Source organism: Idiotropiscis lumnitzeri, chromosome 8, assembly GCF_059441095.1.
Source record: "Idiotropiscis lumnitzeri isolate Australia: NSW breed Sydney's pygmy pipehorse chromosome 8, RoL_Ilum_1.0, whole genome shotgun sequence".
Taxonomy (NCBI): domain Eukaryota; kingdom Metazoa; phylum Chordata; class Actinopteri; order Syngnathiformes; family Syngnathidae; genus Idiotropiscis; species Idiotropiscis lumnitzeri.
Genome location: NC_142398.1, coordinates 8,755,042 through 8,774,315, shown reverse-complemented (window position 1 = coordinate 8,774,315; position 19,274 = coordinate 8,755,042). Strand labels below are relative to the sequence as shown.

General features: G+C 41.7%; 1 protein-coding gene across 1 annotated transcript; it reads right to left on the bottom strand.

Annotated features, from left to right (window-relative positions):
* Positions 1-90: 90 nt before the first annotated feature.
* LOC148331957 (ovochymase-2) lies at positions 91-18,282 on the bottom strand. The gene is made up of 25 exons (XM_088302361.1): positions 18,111-18,282; positions 16,506-16,636; positions 15,052-15,145; positions 14,832-14,972; positions 14,602-14,699; positions 13,682-13,796; positions 13,382-13,597; positions 12,895-13,104; positions 11,568-11,708; positions 10,744-10,989; positions 10,491-10,676; positions 9,777-9,886; positions 9,592-9,692; positions 8,521-8,798; positions 8,235-8,398; positions 7,978-8,161; positions 7,447-7,665; positions 6,990-7,124; positions 6,225-6,446; positions 4,940-5,122; positions 3,533-3,645; positions 2,662-2,756; positions 2,300-2,589; positions 1,437-1,597; positions 91-293 (listed from the first exon to the last, which is right to left on the bottom strand). Exons 1-25 carry the CDS (start codon positions 18,280-18,282, stop codon positions 102-104), a joined length of 4,197 nt encoding a protein of 1,398 aa, XP_088158487.1. The 3' UTR covers positions 91-101.
* Positions 18,283-19,274: the final 992 nt, after the last annotated feature.

The window sequence follows — 19,274 nt, the reverse complement described above, 5'->3', positions numbered from 1 at the left end:
ATTACTGCCGAGTGCCATCTTTCCTTTTTGATATGACTGATGTAAGTTACATGCTTGTTCACAGAACAAATCAAACTTGTAACTCAAGGTACCACCGTATCTTAGTTGTGCCTTTCGTACATGAACTTCCTGATGTTGTCATGGATCCAGTGGCTAAAAGCAGAAACGCGTGTGAACACCGACGGCTTCTTGTCCTTGATGCATCCCTGGGGTCCAAAACTGACAATTCCGTGCACCTCCCAGGTGGCATTGGCCCCACCAGCCTTGCATGCAAAGGGGCCCCCAGAGTCGCCCTGCGGGGTGAAGAGAGACTTGGATGAAGCCAAAGCCAAGAATAGAACAAAGGCCCTATTTTGGTCTTTCTGTGCAATTAAGCACGCAAATAGAGGTATTTTGGATGAATGATCACAAACAAAACAGGCGGTTACGTAAACATCAGCCGTGACTCGTGAGAGGACAGCACACATTCCTAAGTCCAGAAATATACAGGCAAATGTTCACAAATTTATACTTTCTATCCTAGCCTCTTTCATGACGAGAGCCTGAAAAATTGGTGTATCGGGGCAAATACCGGAAGATCCAGCAAATTGAATCGAAAATTCATAGACTTCATTCCTACAGTACCTTTCTCACAGATCAGTGACACGGGTTAAAAAAACAAGTTGTGTGAAAGGGACTATTGACTAGTCGGTGCAGGAGTCTGCCTTTAGCTTACGGCTTTCACACAGAACCCAGCAACAGCCTGATAAGTGGGATAGGCCGGAAAAGTTCAACTTCACATCCTTTACACACAGATGCCACCGCACCTTTTTTAAGGTTCAGATTATACCGCCAAGGCTGACAAATTTCAAGGTAGACTTTGTCCCATCATTCCGTTCAGTACAAAGAAAACAAGGTGTCTTTGATGGGCAGTGTGGAAGGGGCTTTAAGTTAAATAGACCACTTCTTGCACATTCCACAAAATTGGCATATCAGTTGTAAAAGATCCAGAGATTAGTTAAAGTGAATACTTGTCAGCAACAAATGCCTTCAACGCAACAGCAGATGTGAGTGTACGAGTATCATGTGTTCAATTTCACAACCCTTTCCTGCAGGTGCCTTTGCTAATTCTTTGCTAGTGACTCCAAAACCGAAAGATTGACAGGTAGTATTTCTTCCTCCATTCTAAATGAGTACCATTCAGACAGAAAAAAGACCTCCTTGAGGGGCAGCGTGGAAGGCTTCTCAAAAAGAAATGCTGCAATTTTTTTATAACATACAATTTTAGATTATGCATTTATCCACCGTTGCCTTTTACACAGAACCGGGTGTCGGGTGACAGACATCACACCATCGGACCTGCTTCGATATGTTACGTGCCAAGACCACTTCATCCCCCTATTCCTGTTGTCATCGAGATGTAAAAATGCCACCTATGGACAGAGGTGTCCTCTCACCTGGCACGCTGACTTGAGCTCATCAGGGGACTCGTACCCGGCGCAGATCATGGAGGGCCGCAGCGTGTCCCACCAGTAGGCGGGCTTGCTGCAGGTCTTGAAGTCCACCACAGGAAGAGCAGCCTGGTTGAGTTTCTCAGACACTTTGGGGAAGAGGTTCCCTGTGAATCAACACAGAAGGTCAAAATTCCAAGTTGGTCTGCATGTATTGTTCCACTGTGCTGTGAGTTGGGTTTCTTTGTTTCTGTTTGCGTCCTGACTTCGTACACGGGTCTTTTGGCGGTGGGGGGCCCTCATAATTTACTAGCTCTGATGCTGCCTCAGACGGCTGGAAATTTCCTGGTAGACTCTGTCCCTTCACTTTGTGTTGGTACTTCCACGCAGGTTTGAAACAGGCTTTGATGAGCTGTGTGAAAGGGGCTCTAAATTTACTAGCTCTAATACGTCCTCAAAAACATGAAAATTACTGGGTAGATTTCGCCACCCAATTCTTTCTTCGTACCTTTCATGCAGAACAGTGAGACAGGAAAAATTTAGTTTGGTTTTACATAGAGTGTGAAACACATTTCACACAGAGATTCAGCCAAGTGCAACGTGTTAAAAGTCACAACTCTTTCCCGCCATTGACGAAATCTCCTTACAAATAGAAATGAATATTTTTTGGGGCAGAGGGTCAGCTCATGATTAGCAGGACTTTACTGTACACTTACACACAGGCATCGTCCTGCCGGTGTTACGGCTCTGAAACTACCCCACAAACCTGAAAATTTCCGGATCAAATTCGTCACTGTTTCTGTCTCGATACCTTTCACAACGGCAATAAATAAATAAATAAATAAATAAATAAATAGATAAATAAATACCTTTCTCATCCCCCCAACCAGTGACAAAGCAGCGCGTCCCTGCCGCCACCACCACCTTGGGCTGAGGCAGACAAACAGGGCTGATCTCCCGTGTCACGTTGACAGGTTGAGCCAGATGCACGAGGGCGATGTCATGGGTGATGTCGCTGCGGTCCTGCTCGTAGACGAAGCCCTCGTGACGGATGATGCCGTCAACCTTGTAGCACGCCTCCGCCGACGGGGTGTCCCATGAGGAATTCATGTGGTGCTTCCCCAGGCACATGCGCCAGTACGAAGGTTGGTTGAGGGGGCTGGAACATGCGAAAGAACATTTGAAAGTGACACTTTTGGGAGAAAATAAAATTGCTTTGCATTTATCTTACGTCATGAAACAGTGAGCAGCTGTTAGAATCCATTCCTCGTGGATCAGTGAACCTCCACAGCCGTGCATGTAAGGGATGGGAGACATCGGCGAGGCCTGCCGAAGAAACACAAAGGCAAAATATGTGTATGTATGAATGTAGGGACGCTACAATGTTGTGGCATACTCGGCAATTGCCGAGGGCCCCGAACTGGAAGGGGCCCGCAGGACAGCGCTAACATTAGTCCTTTTGTCAATATCAATATCGCACTTCTCGTCAAGAAATAATGAAGCGAGCCTATCCGTCAAGCAAAAAGTAAAAAAAAAAAAAAAAAGCTGAAAGCATGTGAGTAAGGAACATGTTGTGCAATTTGCAGTTCTAAACGAATGCTATTTGTAATTTAGCGTGATCAAGCTCGCGAAAAAAGTAACAATAGCACGTACGTAGCCAGCTTGTCACACAAAGCAGCGAGCGACACCCCGCTGTAGATAAAAAAATAGATGCTTGTGGTGTCGCAATATTTCAGGTGTTGCTCCCCATTTGTGTGCAGATATCAGTTCCTTGAAGTGCTTTAAAACCACCTTATCGATGCTTATCGTTAGCATGTAAATGGAGTTTCAATTTGCATTTTAGGTTGAAGCTTGCAAGGCCTTTATTTATGCCAGGTGTGGGCAAACTACGGCCCGGGGGCCACATGTGGCCCCTTAAACGTTTTAATCCGGCCGGCCGAACTTGAAGAAAATTAATTGAATAAACCTTGTTAATGTTATATTTTCTCAATACTGTGGTGTGTCAATCACATATATTGTTGAAAGGCTTTGGTTCACTTTCATTTCAAATTACAATTACATGGCCTATTTAGTCATGATTGCCATTCTTCTGGGACTGTTACCTGCATGGAAACTTGCCAGGGCCAGGAGTGAGGTACGGCTTCTTCTCCATTAACAATCCTCACTGTGCCAGTATTGGGGGCCACTGCCGGATTTCCACAATCCTCGGGCCAGCCTGGTACAAGATATCCCAAGTATTAAATATACAACATTTGCTTTTACTCCACATACATTTCCTCTAAACATCTTGGGTACTCATTGCAACAAAATAAAAATCACAAGAAATTGTTCGTTGACGTAATGACTGAACTGCAAAGCATGAAGCATAAAAAAAGAAGTCCTTCCTTTTCAGAGTCAGGCACACAGTACAAATTGATGGAAGCTAAAATGGAAACGGCTGCTTTGGACATCTCAAGCAAAAAACGATGCCCAAAACTAGTGAAGGGATGATAGTCAGGATAATGTTGCATCCTCGTGGACGTAGGCTTCAGTATTTGCAAGAATTGTTTTGACTTTTCGGGCAGTAGGACATGCCTTTTATGTGTACCCGAAGTTACAGAAATAATGGCATTGAAAAACTCTCCATCTAACCTGGTAGGTTTTATTAATTTATATTAGTGCTGTCAAGCAATTCATTTTTTTAACTAATTAATTGTAAAAGATTTCCCAATTAATTGCGATTAATTGCATTTTTTTTGCATTTTTTGCAAGTTTTTAACAGGTATTTACGTAAATAATATGTTGTAATTAATGTAAAATCACCAAATATGAAGTGTATTTTAAATCAAAGACTGTTTTAATACCTTTCTTTGATCCTTCAACACGATCTAAATGGAGTCATCTTTACAGGAATTATTCTCAGAAACAATTTGCAAGGCCCAGTGGTAACTTAAGCACGGTGTTTTGTTCTGAGATGACGTGCAAAAGATGTACAGCTAATACGTTACAGTGTTTGAATTTGGCTTTGCAAGATAGGCAAATTGATTTTTGAAGGAAATAAAACTGGGTTAACTGAGTTTTTAATTGATTGTCATTTTTAATTTTTAGATTTTAATTTTAGATTTTAATTTATTTAATTAATCTTGAGTTGCCGCTTTAATTTTGGCAGTCCTGATTAAAATAAATCCAGGGAAGCCACGATGTTCTTTAAGTCAGTCTGATTTTGTTTAGGCATGTGGCTAACGGCGAGGACAGAGTGTGCGAGCTAACTTTGCTGAATAACACTGAGGTAAACTAAATTAACAAAAAGGAAATAAAAACAATTAAAAATTTCCGACGACTCACTTTTTAAAAGTCTTTTACTTCAAATACTCAAGCATTTTCAAGTGTGAGATATTTTCACACTTTTAACTGAGACAACTTTTTCTTCTACCAAAGTTATTTTCTGTCAATATATTTGTACTTCCGCTCAAGAGTCGCTCTCAGGTACTTTAAACTCGACTCTAAATGAGGCACGTTTCCAAACTCACTGATGGTGATGTTGTCCCACGGGTTGGGCGGGGGAGGAGGTAGAGTTGGGATGACGTCGGCATCGGTGGTCCAGTAGCCGCGGAAACCCTGCTGCCGGTTGACGCTGTTGCTCAAGAAGCGGATGACTACTGTGTCGCCCAGCACGCTCATTTTGGGCGGCGGGGCAAAGCCACAGAAACGACCTGCAGAAAACACACATCTTCTAGTTTTATGTTTTGTTTGTCAGTAAACCTCAACTGGGAATCATTTTCCAATATGAATTAACTCTTCAGTCCTGTAAATGCGGTAGTTCCTTCAAAGATATATAATAAATAAAAAAATAAAATACTCTTAGGGTCAGGCTGGATGACTGATTAGCACGTCCGCCTTACAGTGCAGAGGTCATGGGATCAATTCCGGCTTCAGTCTTCCTGTGTGGAGTTTGCATGTTCTCCCTGTGCCTTTTCTTTGGATACTGCGGTTTCCTCACACATTCCAAAAACATGCATTGCAGGTTGATTGGACACTCTGAATTTCCCCGAGGTGTGATTGTGAATGAGAGCGGTTGTTCGTCTTTTTGTGCCCAGCGATTGGCTGGCAACCAATTCAGGGTGTACCCCACCTACTGCCCGAAGATGGCTGGGATAGGCATCGGCACGCCTGTGAGCCTCTTGAGGAAAAGCGTCTCAGATGATGGATGAATGGATGGATAAAATACAGTTCAAAATAATAATTATCTTTATAAACTATTAATATTATTTTCATATAATTATATGCACATTTCTATCAAATATGTTTACCGTATGTGCCAAAATAATAATACAAAAGGGAATCAATCAAATCCTTATTGTGTTTGTTGTCCTAATGGGAACTATATATTATGTCAGTTATAATAAATTATTGCGTGACTAAGACTCCTATCACTTATAATGCACAAACACTTTTATCTATTGTGCATTTTAAGAGCAATACACTAGCTCCCAATGCATAATATTAATATTATCTCTATCGTACCCGTCCATGAGCCTGTTTCCTTATCGCGAAAGTTATAAAATCTCTATTTATTTTATCTTGCTTTTCATGCTCCTCGAGGCTCACGAATGTGACAAAGTTCACGTTGCTTTTGTAATCGCTTTGGTCTAGGTGCGGGACAGAAGGCTGTCAAATTTTACCAATGAGGCTTCATGAGCTGCTCCTTTATACACATGTGTGTGCGCATGTGTGTGTGCATATATATATATATATATATATATATATATATATATATATATATATATATATATATATATATATATAGCGACCGACCTTGTGGCGTCATGTTCCATCCGCTGAAGACCTCCACGTAGTCCACACAGTTCCCCAGTAGGTTGACGGCCTGCAGCTCAAAGTGCGTGAAGGCCACGTAGATGCTTTTGGCGGCGGGCACCTGGATCCTCCATGTACACACTGCCTGGGCGGGGTAGTCCTTTGGCCAGTTGGGACTGGTGAGTTCGCCCTGGGGGCTGCTGAATGCTCCTCCGCAAGGAGCTGTCAGGAAATGAAGTCGTACAATAGTTGAGATGACATCCTTAGACTTAGGGTTATTAAAGTTTTTTTGGTCCAGGGGGACATTTTCCCCAAGGCCACCTAATAATCTGAATGACATTTAAAATGGCAGAAAGAGAATATTAATTAAAAAGATACCCATTTTGGAGAATAGAAATCTGAAGTCTATCACTGGAAAATCAGTATGGGTTATTGGAGTGGTTATCCAACCTTTTACTCCAAGTACCACCTTAAAAATTACTTTCGGTAGTTCTTCAAGGAGAATGAAAGACTTTGAAATGTCTGTGGTTCTAAGTCTCATTCAATCAAGCGTCATGTTATTTCTATTTAATTCAGTGATTCTTTTAATACCACAAGAGGAAGCCCACGCACCTAACTTTTGAGAATCGCTTATTGCGTTTGTTTTATCATCACGGCAATCGCACTTTATTTTTCAATGATACCGCAATAATTCATTCAAAATTATTGTGCAGACCTCCAAGCTACAGCTTGTGGACCCCAGTTTGAGTCTAGGAAAGCTTTTACCTTCCCAAGGGTCTACCGCCTTCCAGATGGCTGCAAAGCCGGTGTCCACCACCTTGTCATTGGACGAGAAGCTGATGTGCATTGAGTTGCCGTCGCTCACCAGGTCCATGGGGGGCGTGTGACTGCAGTAGGTTCCTGACAGGGAAGGAAGGGAAGAAACACGCATAAGTTGTTAGTAAACACTCTACCGCAAAAAATAAAAATTAATTAAATCTAGAATAGAAAAAAAAATAAAATCTAAAATAGAATTCAAAATCATTATTGGAAAAACGTAATGTATTAAAAATGTATTTAAAATCATCAAAATAAAAAATAAAAACTTTAATAAAATAAACCTTAATAAAAAGATCATATATATATATTTATATATATATATATATATATATATATATATATATATATTCCATATATAAATATTCCATATATATTTCCGTATAAAAATGTTACAATTCCATACCCAGACTTCCTGTTCCGTCTGAAATGCTGACTTTGTCGTTCAAGCACATTGAACTCTCCTCCAGAGAGAAGTTGGCGAAGTGAAGGTGCACCAGTTTGCCAGCAGGTGCGTGGATGTTCCATTGGCATTGGGCCTTGTTGCTGTAGCTGCCTGGGAAGCCCATGGAGGACATCGTGCCGGTTGTGCCCGTCAACTCCTTTGCTCCACCACAGCCGGATGCTACATGGAGAGGACGGATGGTAAAAATCAAGCAAAAGCGAAGTAATCTTCACTTAAGTAATTTTCTTGATGTCCTTAATTCAGAGATTTGTTGCTGTTGTTGGCAACAAGAATGATTTGTTTTGAACGCATTCAAAAACTCTCTGTCTAATCTGTGCGTGGTATAAATGTAGCTCTTGGGAAGTTTTATTACATTTGCATTACTATAGTAAAAATGGCTATAAAAAAGAGTGGTCTGGACACAAACAGCCACAAGACAGTTCAGAAGAGTGTGTGAGTAGTTTTGCCACAAGTCTCAAGAATGAACCTTACTGTGTTGGTTGTAGATGTCCCTGCGTATGACGTTGCTGATCCAGGGAAGGTAGGCGGATGAGCGGGTGAACACTGAGGGCTTCTTGTTCATGATGCACCCAATAGGACCGAAGCTGGTGATTCCGTGCACTTCCCAGGGACTGTCAGGACGATCCTGACACACCAGAGGACCGCCGGAATCTCCCTGTGTGGAAAAATCCAGGAAATGTCACGGGGTAAACAACTCCAGCCGCCCATCTCACGTCGGTTGATTTTACCTGACAGACGGACTTGAGCTCGTCAGGCAGCGTGTAACCACAGCAGATCATGGAGGGCTTCACCTGGAACCACCAGTAGTCCATCCGTTTGCAAGTGTTGTACGGTACCACAGGCAAGGCCACCTGGTTTAGAGCCTCGGCCACTTTGGCATTCAGGGAATCCCCTAACAAGACGACGGCGGCAAAATTTTGTTCATCTTCCAATACCCATCAAGAAATTTCCGAATCTATATTGCGTAATGGAGGAGACAAAGTCAATTGTGTTTCAAAACAGATGCTGACAGACCTGTCTCATCCCCCCAACCCGTGGCGTAGCACTTCTTTCCCCCGGGTAGCACCTGCTCCGAGGAGGGGAGGCAGGCATAAGCGATCTGGTCCCCGACTTCGGCCTCTCCGTCCAGCCTGACCAGGGCGATGTCAAACTCCACGGTGGGCACAGTGGGGTACTTGAAGCCCTCGTGGCGGTAGATGCCCATCACGGCATAGCAGCGCTCGCTGGGCTCTGTGATGGTCAAGTTGTGCTTGCCCAGACACATTTGCCAGCGGTGCAATTCGTCAGCATAGCTAGACAGGGAGTAGGTTGATTAAATAAATTCAAATGGGACATGCAAGTATTTCATGGAAAAAGGGGTGGGAAGTTGTGAATGACAAATTTTGTAGTTGATGTTATGTCTATTCATGTTTTTTTCCAGAATACTGCACTCCTAACTTAAAGGAGCATAGTTTGGGTCTTGTTTATTTATTTTCCCTTCCAAATATGAGAAGCATTCTTTTCGCTGCTCCTTTCCATTCAAATTTCAAATGTAGAGTTTTCATATAAACATTCCACTCAATCAAAAATGTTTTCAATTGACAAAAGACAAAACGGAGCTCCACAATTTACATTACGACTATATAGTTTTCATGAGTGAGCCACTAGTTTTGCTGTGACTTGAAATTTAAATCACAGATAAATGGTGTCACTATGTTGCAATTGTAACCACCAATAGGAAAGAACATTTACAACAAAAAAAAAAAAAAAACACTTCAGGAACGGGTACGAAATGCCAAACCTTATCAATGCAGTGAATTCAGCATAAATAATGTGTTTTACAATAAGATTTAATTTGATAATTTTTTCAAGTACCTTTGGTTAAAAAGCGAAACAGTGAGCCTCTGCTGACGAAATCAATCAGTCAATCAATGGGGCGATCATCACCAGGTGCCGCTTCATTTTCGCACGTTTACTGTTTTTGTTACAGTCGTCTCTTGCATTGAGTTACAATTAGCTGTGTGACTCGCTGTACAGCGGGCGTAACGTTTGTTGCGAGTACACACACACACGCACGCACACACACGCACACACTGACAGACTTACTTGATGAAGCAATGAGCTGCCGTGAGTACCCAGTTTTTATGAATGAGAGTGCCGCCACAGGTGTGGAAGAAAGTTGGTTCAGGTTGACTGGACGGCCAGACCTGACAGTAAAGAGCCCACCATGTCAGAGTTAAAACAAAATCCCTGGTAAACGCGGTGGTGGTTTAAGGGGGGCGAGCTCCCACCTGCATGGACACCTGCCAGGGCCACGAGTGTGGCCTGGCTGGTTCTCCGTTCACAATGCGGGACATAACAGTGGGAGGGATGGCTGGTTTGCCGCATGTGCTGGGCCAGTCTGAAAGAGGACCAGAAACAGATTATTATTCTCTTTGTTGGAGCAAAGGTGGAAAAACTGTTTGGTATCACACTGTGGACATCCTAAACCTAATCCCAGGGTCCTCTAACCAAATTGACATGCTCGGATTGGGTAATAGGTAATAGGCATAGAATTGATCCTTATTACCTCCTGAGCAACTTAATTCCAGTTCCCCCCCAAATTTTATTTGACAAAAATCTGAAGATTAAAATTGAGATTCTGATCTGGAGCTATCACCCCCATTACGAGCTTCAAAATATTAGCCGCAAATATTCACATGAAATTGAACTCTCAAAAACGTCCAAAAGAAAAACGTAGTCCATAATTTGGAAACACAACTTGCAAGGTCCAATTCCCGCAATCGGACTGAGAAGGAACTTACCAATACTTGCTTCCAAATGCCCTGGTTCCCATCCCAATAGTAAACATGGGCCATTGGAAGTGGAATCTTTGAAGTCAGCATTTTCAATGTGCAACACTTACCTCAACCACGAACTATAAAACCATGTAACCCCAACCTAAACCCCCCCACCTTATCCGACCCCTAACCCCTCCACATTCCATTTTCATAGGAATACTCCACCTATGGTGATGCCGTCCCACGGATTAGGTGGAACGGGTGGCTCAGTTGGTGCAGGCAGGCTTTGATTTGTAGTCCAGTAGGCCCTGAAACCTTTGGCCTCCGTGAACAAGTCTGAATGGAAGCGCACCACAAGTCTGTTTCCTTTGGTCTGGATGGTTCGAGGGAGCTTGGTGCCACAAAATGGTCCTAAAAAGGATTCAGAGAGTAATTTGAATTGTTCATGTCAAGGTGGCAGCGCGTCGCAAGTACCCACCATGCTTCTGATTCAAGGCGTTGGTCAAGCCGTTAATGTCGTAGACCACAACGTTGTCGTAGCACTTGGATGACAGGAAGTCTTTGGCCTCGAGCTCAAAGTCAGTGAAGGTCAGTGTGATTTTCTTGCCAAGTGGCAGCCCGACGCTCCACATGCACTCAGCGTTGGCTTTGTAGTTCATTGGCCAGTTGTGAGACTTCATCACTCCAATCTCCTCCTTTGAAGACAAGCCGCATCCCTGGATTTCTGAACGAAAATCAAAACTTCAATTCAGTGTATGTCCTTTCAAAGCAAGCACCCTATTGGTTTTCAAGTGAATCTGACCCAAGGTCTCATAATAAAAATGGGCATGTTTTCCTTACTGATTATAGATCCTCTTTCACATACTAAATGCGACAAACTAAAATCATATATGTATATATATATATATATATGTGTGTGTGTGTGTGGGGGGGGTGGGGGTGGGTGTGTGTGTGTCAGTTATAATAACAAATTATTGTGTGATTCAGACTCCTATCACTTGCAATGCACATTGTTCATTGTTCATTTTATGAGCAATACACTATTTCCCAATGCTCAATAGTAATCATATCTCCATCATGCCCTTTCATGAGCTTGCTTCCTTATCAAGAAAGCTATAAAATCAATATTTCTTATCTTGCTTTTCATGCTCCTGGAGTCTCCGCAACGTGACAGAGTTCAAGTTGCTTTTGTAATAGCTTTGGTCTAAGTGCGGGATATAAGGGTGTCACGTTCTACTGTCAAGCTTCATGAGCTGCTCCTTGATGTATGTGCATGTGAGTTTAAGCTACGAGTGTGTGTACCTGCTATATCTTCAGGGTACACGGCCTCCCACTTGGCAGAGAAGCCCCTGTCAGTGAGGCGACTGTCAGACAAGAAGGAGACAGACAGAGTGTTGGTGGCGGCCACCACAACTGGAGGACGGATGTAGCCACAGTGCGTGCCTGGAAATTGACATGGAGACCATTAGGCGGGCATGCAGAGGACACCATTTATCATTCAGACCATTGTTGTGAGAGTGGTTGTGTGTGTGCGTTATTCCATTATCATATCCACTACATCAGAGATCCTCATTTCAAAGTTAAAGAGGCTCACTTCAGGGAAACATCTTCTATCTGTATCTACAGTCTGATAGCATTCTGACAATATTTCAAAGTACACTCTCTAAGAGGACACGTTTTACCCAAGGGGAGACTGAGGGCAGCAAGTGCAGCAGCATAGCAGAGACTGTGGAGAATAATACTTTCTGTCAGTCAGTCAGTTTAATAGTTTGTTTGCTAGTTTATTTTGGTAAATAGTTTTTTCAGTTGTTAGTTTGCTTGTTACTTAGCCCGTATCCCACTGAGGGGCAAAGGTTTGCCAGTGTTGGCAAAGGTAGCAAATGTACGCTCACGTCAGGATTCGTTCAAGGTCGCCGACAATACTTTTACATGAAAGTATACTATTTACGGGAATGTATTTTATCCAAGGAGAGATTGAGGGTTGCAGGAGTGCTGCCAAATTGTGGAGACTGTGGAGAGGAATACCGCAGAATCTAAAGGTGCTAAGGCACAGATGGAAAAAACTAACATTCACTTTTTTTTATTGAGTTATTATGCAAATAAATGACATAATAATTGGTCAGTTACTTTGTCAGCTTGTGAGTTTGTTACCTTCTTAATTTCTTAGCTGGTTACTTCGTTAGTAATTTCTCAGTTCATTCATTTGTTTGTCAATTTCTTCATTTCTTTATTAGTAACAGTATTTAGTTTCTTAGCTTGTTTGTTAATTTAGTTTGTTCATTAGTCCGTTCCTTCCGTCGGTCTTTACTAGGTTTGCTAGCTCAAAGGACTATGACAAAAAAAATAAAATAAAATACAGACCCATTTGTTAATTTGTTCCTTTGTGTGTTCCAATGCTAGTTTAGTAGTTAGCTTGAGCAGTAATTCAATCAGTCAGTCAGACAGTAACCTTCTTTCCTTTCTTCGTTGAACAAGTTAGTTAGTTAGTTAGTTAGTTAGTGTCCTTGTTGACTAGCTATCAGGATTAGGCAAAAACTACAACATCATCCCGAATGGTGCTAACACTGTACAACTGTCACGGTACACATCTGACACCTGCTTCATCAATCGGATTGTATTAATGAATCACCTAGTGTGCTGTAAGCGTCCGATACCACCAACTTGTCTTCCTTGCACTGTCCCGTTTCCCCCGTGATGGCTAGCTCAACGATGTGCAACTTCACCAGAAACCCTTTTGGTACGCTTATCTTCCAGGTAACGTTCTGGTGAGGGGGATAAGGCTCGGGGAAGCCCTCTGACTGGATGACCCCCTTGCGACCGCTGAGAATAATCGAACCACCTGGAAAAAAGAAAAGTCCTGTTTGTGTGATTTGACAATATGTAACGGACCCACATGCCACAGGTGAAAATCTGCAATGTTGACAGAACAATTCATGTCTGCAGATCACGACAAGCGTGTTTTGCTAAACTTGGTCAAAGCGAGTTATGCTCTGTCCAACCAATCAGAGGATGAAAAAATGCTGATGTTATTGTGGGCCAGATAGCAGGCGGGTCTTGATTCATTCTGTAACAAGCATTAGCAACACCAACAGGACCAAGGTGGAACGGTATTTTACCGGTAGTTATGGTTGTAGGCGGGAGTGTCTGGGTGGTGGGTTTGGACGTGGTTGTGGGCTTCATGGTGGTGGGGATGACGATAGGTGGGAGGCTTGATTTCGTATAGGTGGCACTGAACCCTCTGGAACTCTTGGAGCTGTCCGATTTGAAGCGCACCACCATGGTGTTGGTGCTGGACTCCACCGGCTTGGGCAAGGCTCCTCCACAGAATTTACCTTCCAACGAACATGTAAATGTGAATTTTTTTTAAAAAATAAAGTTCATTAGCAAAGTATTATAGGTCATGATCGTTCACTTACCTAATGATGAAGAGCCATCGTAGACCTGCACAAAGTCTCCGCACACTTCCGGTACCAGGTCGAAGGAGGTGAATGTCAGTCGAACCCGCTCGCCCTTGGGCACGGTGATTTTCCACTTTTAAAGACACACGAAAAAACTTAGATGCACACAAACGTGGAGCGACCACACACCAAAGAAAGGAAAGCTCATTTTCATTTAAGACGTTGTTACCAAGGTAACAGACAATCTTGAGTATACTTTTCAAGACTGTTCATATGATTCAGTAGGTGCTGCTTTTTTGCTTAGCCGTTAGAGTTCAAATGGGCTCGAAATGTCTTTGTAGGGGTGTGGATCTCTCCACTAAAAGACGATTCGATACATATCTCGATACAAGCGGTGCGATACGATTCAAAGACGGTTTATTTTATAGTGGAACGATTCGGGTTTGTTTGGACATATTATGGAACGGCTCAGCTCTACAGGGCATGATGTAATAAGTCTCTTTGTCATTTTACAATAGGCGTGAACATGTCAATATAAATCAAAACCAATTTTCCGATTCTAGACATTTTTTGCTACTCCCGCAATTTTACTGTTGACCATCTGTTTCAGATCCTTCGTGCCGATGCAAATTAACAAGTAGAAGTTTGATCAAGATACGATCTTCTGGAGTCGAGTAATTTGAGTTTCCTTTTCCACAGAGAATTCTTCAAATGATGACCAAACTTTCATGAAACCAAAACTGCTGATGTGTTCGATTTAGGGCTTGGGTCCTTGAAACTTTTTCATGCGTCCTGTTATGGTAGACATGCCCACCAAATTCCGTGATTGTTGAAAGCTTTCACCTGGATGAAAATAGATGCCTCTTTCAAATAAGTGCATGTATCATCTACAGATGACAATATAAAAGCTCCCAGGGCCACTTTGGGTTCTGCATTACCTGGTATAACGCGCCATTGGGATAGTTCTGCTCAGGAAAGCCAGGGGTCAGCAGATCCCCCTGGTCACCATGGAGAGCGCCACCAGCACCAGCTATTTCTGGTGGCAAAGATGGAGGACGCTTCAATTCCAAGGGTACACACAAACACACACAATCCTCTTCTCCCATTCCCCCACCTTCATCCAGCGACACTCCATTTTCTGGGTCAATAATAGGTGGCGTCATCTTACCTGATGTGCGCTCCGGAGACACGGCCTCATAATGAGCCTTGAAACCTTGGTCTGTTTTTCTGTCATTGGTGTCGAAGTAGACGGTCAGGCGGTTGGTCAGAGACACCAGAGGCAGCGGTTTGTTGTAGCCGCAGTATTTGCCTGCAAACGCCACGCAAAAATCATCAGCAAACACTCACTGTCTTTTCGGACTTGTTCGATTTCACACGGTCCAACTGACCAATAACTCCCAGTGAATCTCGAAGTGTGATGAAGTCGGCAGTACACAAGTTGGTGTCTTCCAAGGCAAACTTTTCAAACCGGAGTGAGATCACCTGCCAAACAAATGTTTCATCATCCCATTCATCTTTTTATTGGTTAGAGTGGGAGGCGAAATGAGATGTTGATAACTGACACGACAACACTGTTAAGGCTTCAAGAGTGTCAAGCTTGGCACGGAGGCAGCAGTGCATTAAGGTTTTCTTTGCTGTCTGATACTTCTTCTATTTTTTTTTTTTTGTCGGAACAGAAGGATGAAGGGCACAGAGGCAGCCATCTGTCTGTTTCGCGTCCATCCCAGCTGTCCTCCACTGCTCGGCTTCACATTAGACAATCAGTAAACAAACTCAACTTGCGATCTGGCAACATGCTGAGCCTCCGTGCCAGCACTTCAAAAGAAAAGCTGCTTTTCAAGGGGGAAATCTACTTCGGACAACAGTAGACGGGTCACGTAAAAATGTATTTATTTAGCGCCAATTTCAAACAAGGGGCAATGAAAAATGGTGAAAATGTGAGAGTGTTATCGCAGAAATAAAATCAAAAACAAGAAAATGAGGTGACTGTTCATCATCCTAGAAGTAAAGCTAAAATGAGAGAATGTGCAACTGCATAACATCAATGAAATCAAACTAAAAAACAAAATGCTCACAATTGTCTATTGTCGCAGTGTTAAGCCCAAAAAAAAAATCTAAATTGTCCATAATTGCGGAAAGAAGATTAAAAATTAGAGAACTTCATAACTGTCCATCAACAAGGAATTTAACTTGGAAATACAGGAAACTCTCATAACTGTCCATTATCGTACAACTAAAACGAGGAAACATAGTAACTGTCAATCAGAAAAACAAAAAGCAACGACAAATGAAATGGTTGCCCACCAGAGAAATGGCACAGAAAGACGACAAAATTCCAAATAAACTGAAAAAGAAGAACTTGTCCTAAATACAAATAAAAACGAGATCATTTCATGAATGGCCATCATCATAAAAGCAAAGCCAAACAAATGAGAGAAAGACCTTTCAACCATCACAGAAATAAAACAAACAAACAAAAAAAATGAGATAAACATAACGGTTCATTATCAGAGAAATTAACTTGAAAAACGGGAAACGGTTGAAACTGTCCATCCTCGCACAACTAAAACAAGGAAATGTTGTAACTGTCAGACGTTAATTAAATGAATCAGAAAAAACAAAAACATTCACAATTGTCCATTATGTCAATGTCATAGCTGTCCAAAACAGACAACAATGAAATTGAACTAGGAAACGATAAAATGTAGAAACGCTCGAGAATCCATCATTGCATAAGCAAAATTAAAAAAAAAAAAAAAGTCGAACAGAACATATATTCCAAAGGCGTGCAAAATCAGAAAGGTGATTTCTACCGCTGTGAATGGACGCGACAGTAAGTCACCTTATCAGGGTCCACGGTAATGTGCCAGGAGCAGCTCCTGCCGTTGTCATAGCTACTGGGGTAGTGGCGGCTGGTGAAGGTGCCCGACGTTCCGGTGAGCTCCTGTGGACCACCGCATCCCGAGTCCGGCCCTGGAGAGATGATGCAGTTAATTGTTCAAAGACGTGGTGCCTATTTATACGTCGCAAAATGATGCACCCGAGGTGGCGGCCCGGGGGACTGTCCCCCTTGGCCCCACCCACTTTGCACGGCACTGAATTTAATGCTTGGGAAAAACGCTTCTTCTTTGGTTATCAGGACAAATAAAGCAAATCTCAGAAGGGGATTTGCCCTTATAAGTGAAGAATCGGCAACAAAAGCGAAAAAAACTTTGGATTAATATATCATCATTTCATTCATATCATTTTTATGTTGTATATTTTTGAGATTCGGGATTTTGATGGTTTGAACCTGCAACCGTTTATCTTTCTGTTATGTATGTCAAAATGAACAACTCTTAAAGAAAAATAACAACAAACGGCGTTTTTGTTTCTTGTTAAAAATCACTAGTGTCGTCATGGTAACGGCATTGATTATTCGGCATGTTATTAATGTCCGACCAGCAGACGCGGCAGTGGGATTTGATGTCATAGGGTTATACGCATCTGGAATACATATTTGTCAGTGAGGATTGCGACAGATAAAACACGTTGCTTCATTTGGTTGACTAATGAGGCATTTATTGCATTCACTATCACAGATTGCGCCCAGTGGGCTGCGCATCACGTGTTGCTATTAAAACCACTGTCAAGAGATTTTGAAACATCCTAATTATAGTCAAGTTTCTACTTTTTAAACAGAACAATGTTCTATTTAGTTTTTATTTTCTATAACAGTAGGTGCCGTTTTAGTGTATTTTAAATCTCACCTTATGTATTTTGCCAATTCAAAGAAATTCATTATTTCAACTTGTTTAGATTTTATTTGAAAAAAAAAAATATTTTAAAGATGAATTTCTGCCTTTAGCAAATATTTATGTTCATATTGATTTAGCCAGATGGGCTCTATGATTAATGGTTTTTATTATTAGATTTTTTTTCCTAAGATGAATTATTCCATTTCCTTTGCTTTTTGATTTTTTTTGTATTTTATATAACCACATGGGTCGTTTTCTTACAATTAATTATATTTCTGAAAGCTGAAGTGCTGCATTTTCTATACTCTTGCAGTTTATTTGCATTTTTTTCAGTTTTTCAAAAAACATGACATTTTTAAGGAATCTTCCAATTTCTGCATCTTTCAAAATGCATGCATTTGTATTTGGTTTAAAAATGTATATGAAATTATTATTGTTTTTTAATTGTTTCTTTTTTTTAAAGCGTAACTTGTGACTTTTCACAACTTTGCTTCTTTGAAAATTGTAACCATATGGGTCATTTCATTTTATTAAATCGATTAATTTTGTGAAGAGCAACCTTTTTATGCACTTATTTTATTATAGTTCTTTTTTTTTTTCGAAGCGAATTTCAAATTGAAGCGATTGCGACAATTCTCTATGCATCCATCCATTTTCTATAGCACTTTTCCTCATTTGAGTCGTTCAAATTAACAATGGTTCATCCTCACCCTCTTGAAGAGGCGAAGGGTCTTCCTCATTGTGGACGAAGTAGAGGACCACTAAGGCCACGCTCACACCAGTCATGACCAAAAAGAGGACCATCAGGCATGTTTCCAGGGTGCTCAGACCCCGGGAAGAGCCACTCTCCTTGGCCAGATCCATTATCCCTTTCCTCGCCATGGTGGGGAAACTGAACAGTGCAGTGTGTGTATGCGAGTGTGTGTACGTGTACTTTGGCCGTCAGGTGCGGCGTCACATTAAGGCGAGTAAATGAGCAATGAGACCAATTGCTTCATTATCACTAGCTTAAATCAGACAAGGCCCGTGTGAGTAGCATTCATTTGAAACTAGTTTGTCCCATGAAATGCGCTAATTAAATTGTAATTGTCTTAATTTTTTATCGATCATTTTTTCAAACCAGTGTCATGGGTACTATCGGTTAGCAACAACTAACATTAGCACTGATAATTAGGCTAATGTGACAAAAGTTCTCTATGCTCTGCTGTACCGATGTTATATGGAGCTGTCACAAGTCGGCGACTGAAACTTGGAATTAAAACTAGGGATGTGATGATTTACTCAAGCCCCGATGCGATTTGATTTTCAGTCCCCGATATCGATTCGATTTTTGTTAAATCGCTGCAATCCTTGTCTTAGTGTGCTCGTGTGGTGCTGCAGCCATCCGCAAAGGAATTTGCATTGACGTGTAAGTTTAGTGTATTTTAAATGGAACCAAAAACTTTACACGACAGAGGTGCACTAATTCTGGGAAACTACCTATAAACCCTTAAATAAATACTTATAAACATATTTCACTTTACTTGGACACCAATTCATATTAATACATTTTGGGGCATGTACTGTGCTAAAGAATTCACTTGAATTGATTTTTAATTTTCTTTTTATTTAACCTTAATACAAAATGTTTTGTTTTGCTTCTCTAGTAGGCAGAATATAATCTACGGATAGAAAATGTGGTATGTACCTGCTAACATGGCAAGAGAGGTGTGCAGGGTTGGTCGACCAACATGAAAGATTCTTCAACTAGACAACAGGAAGTTATCACGAATACTGCACATGACTAAGAAAGGTAATGAAAACACCAATGCTAATGCTAACATGACAACAGGAGTCCTGGCTTGTCCACCAGTATTAGACCACCCATTTGGGTT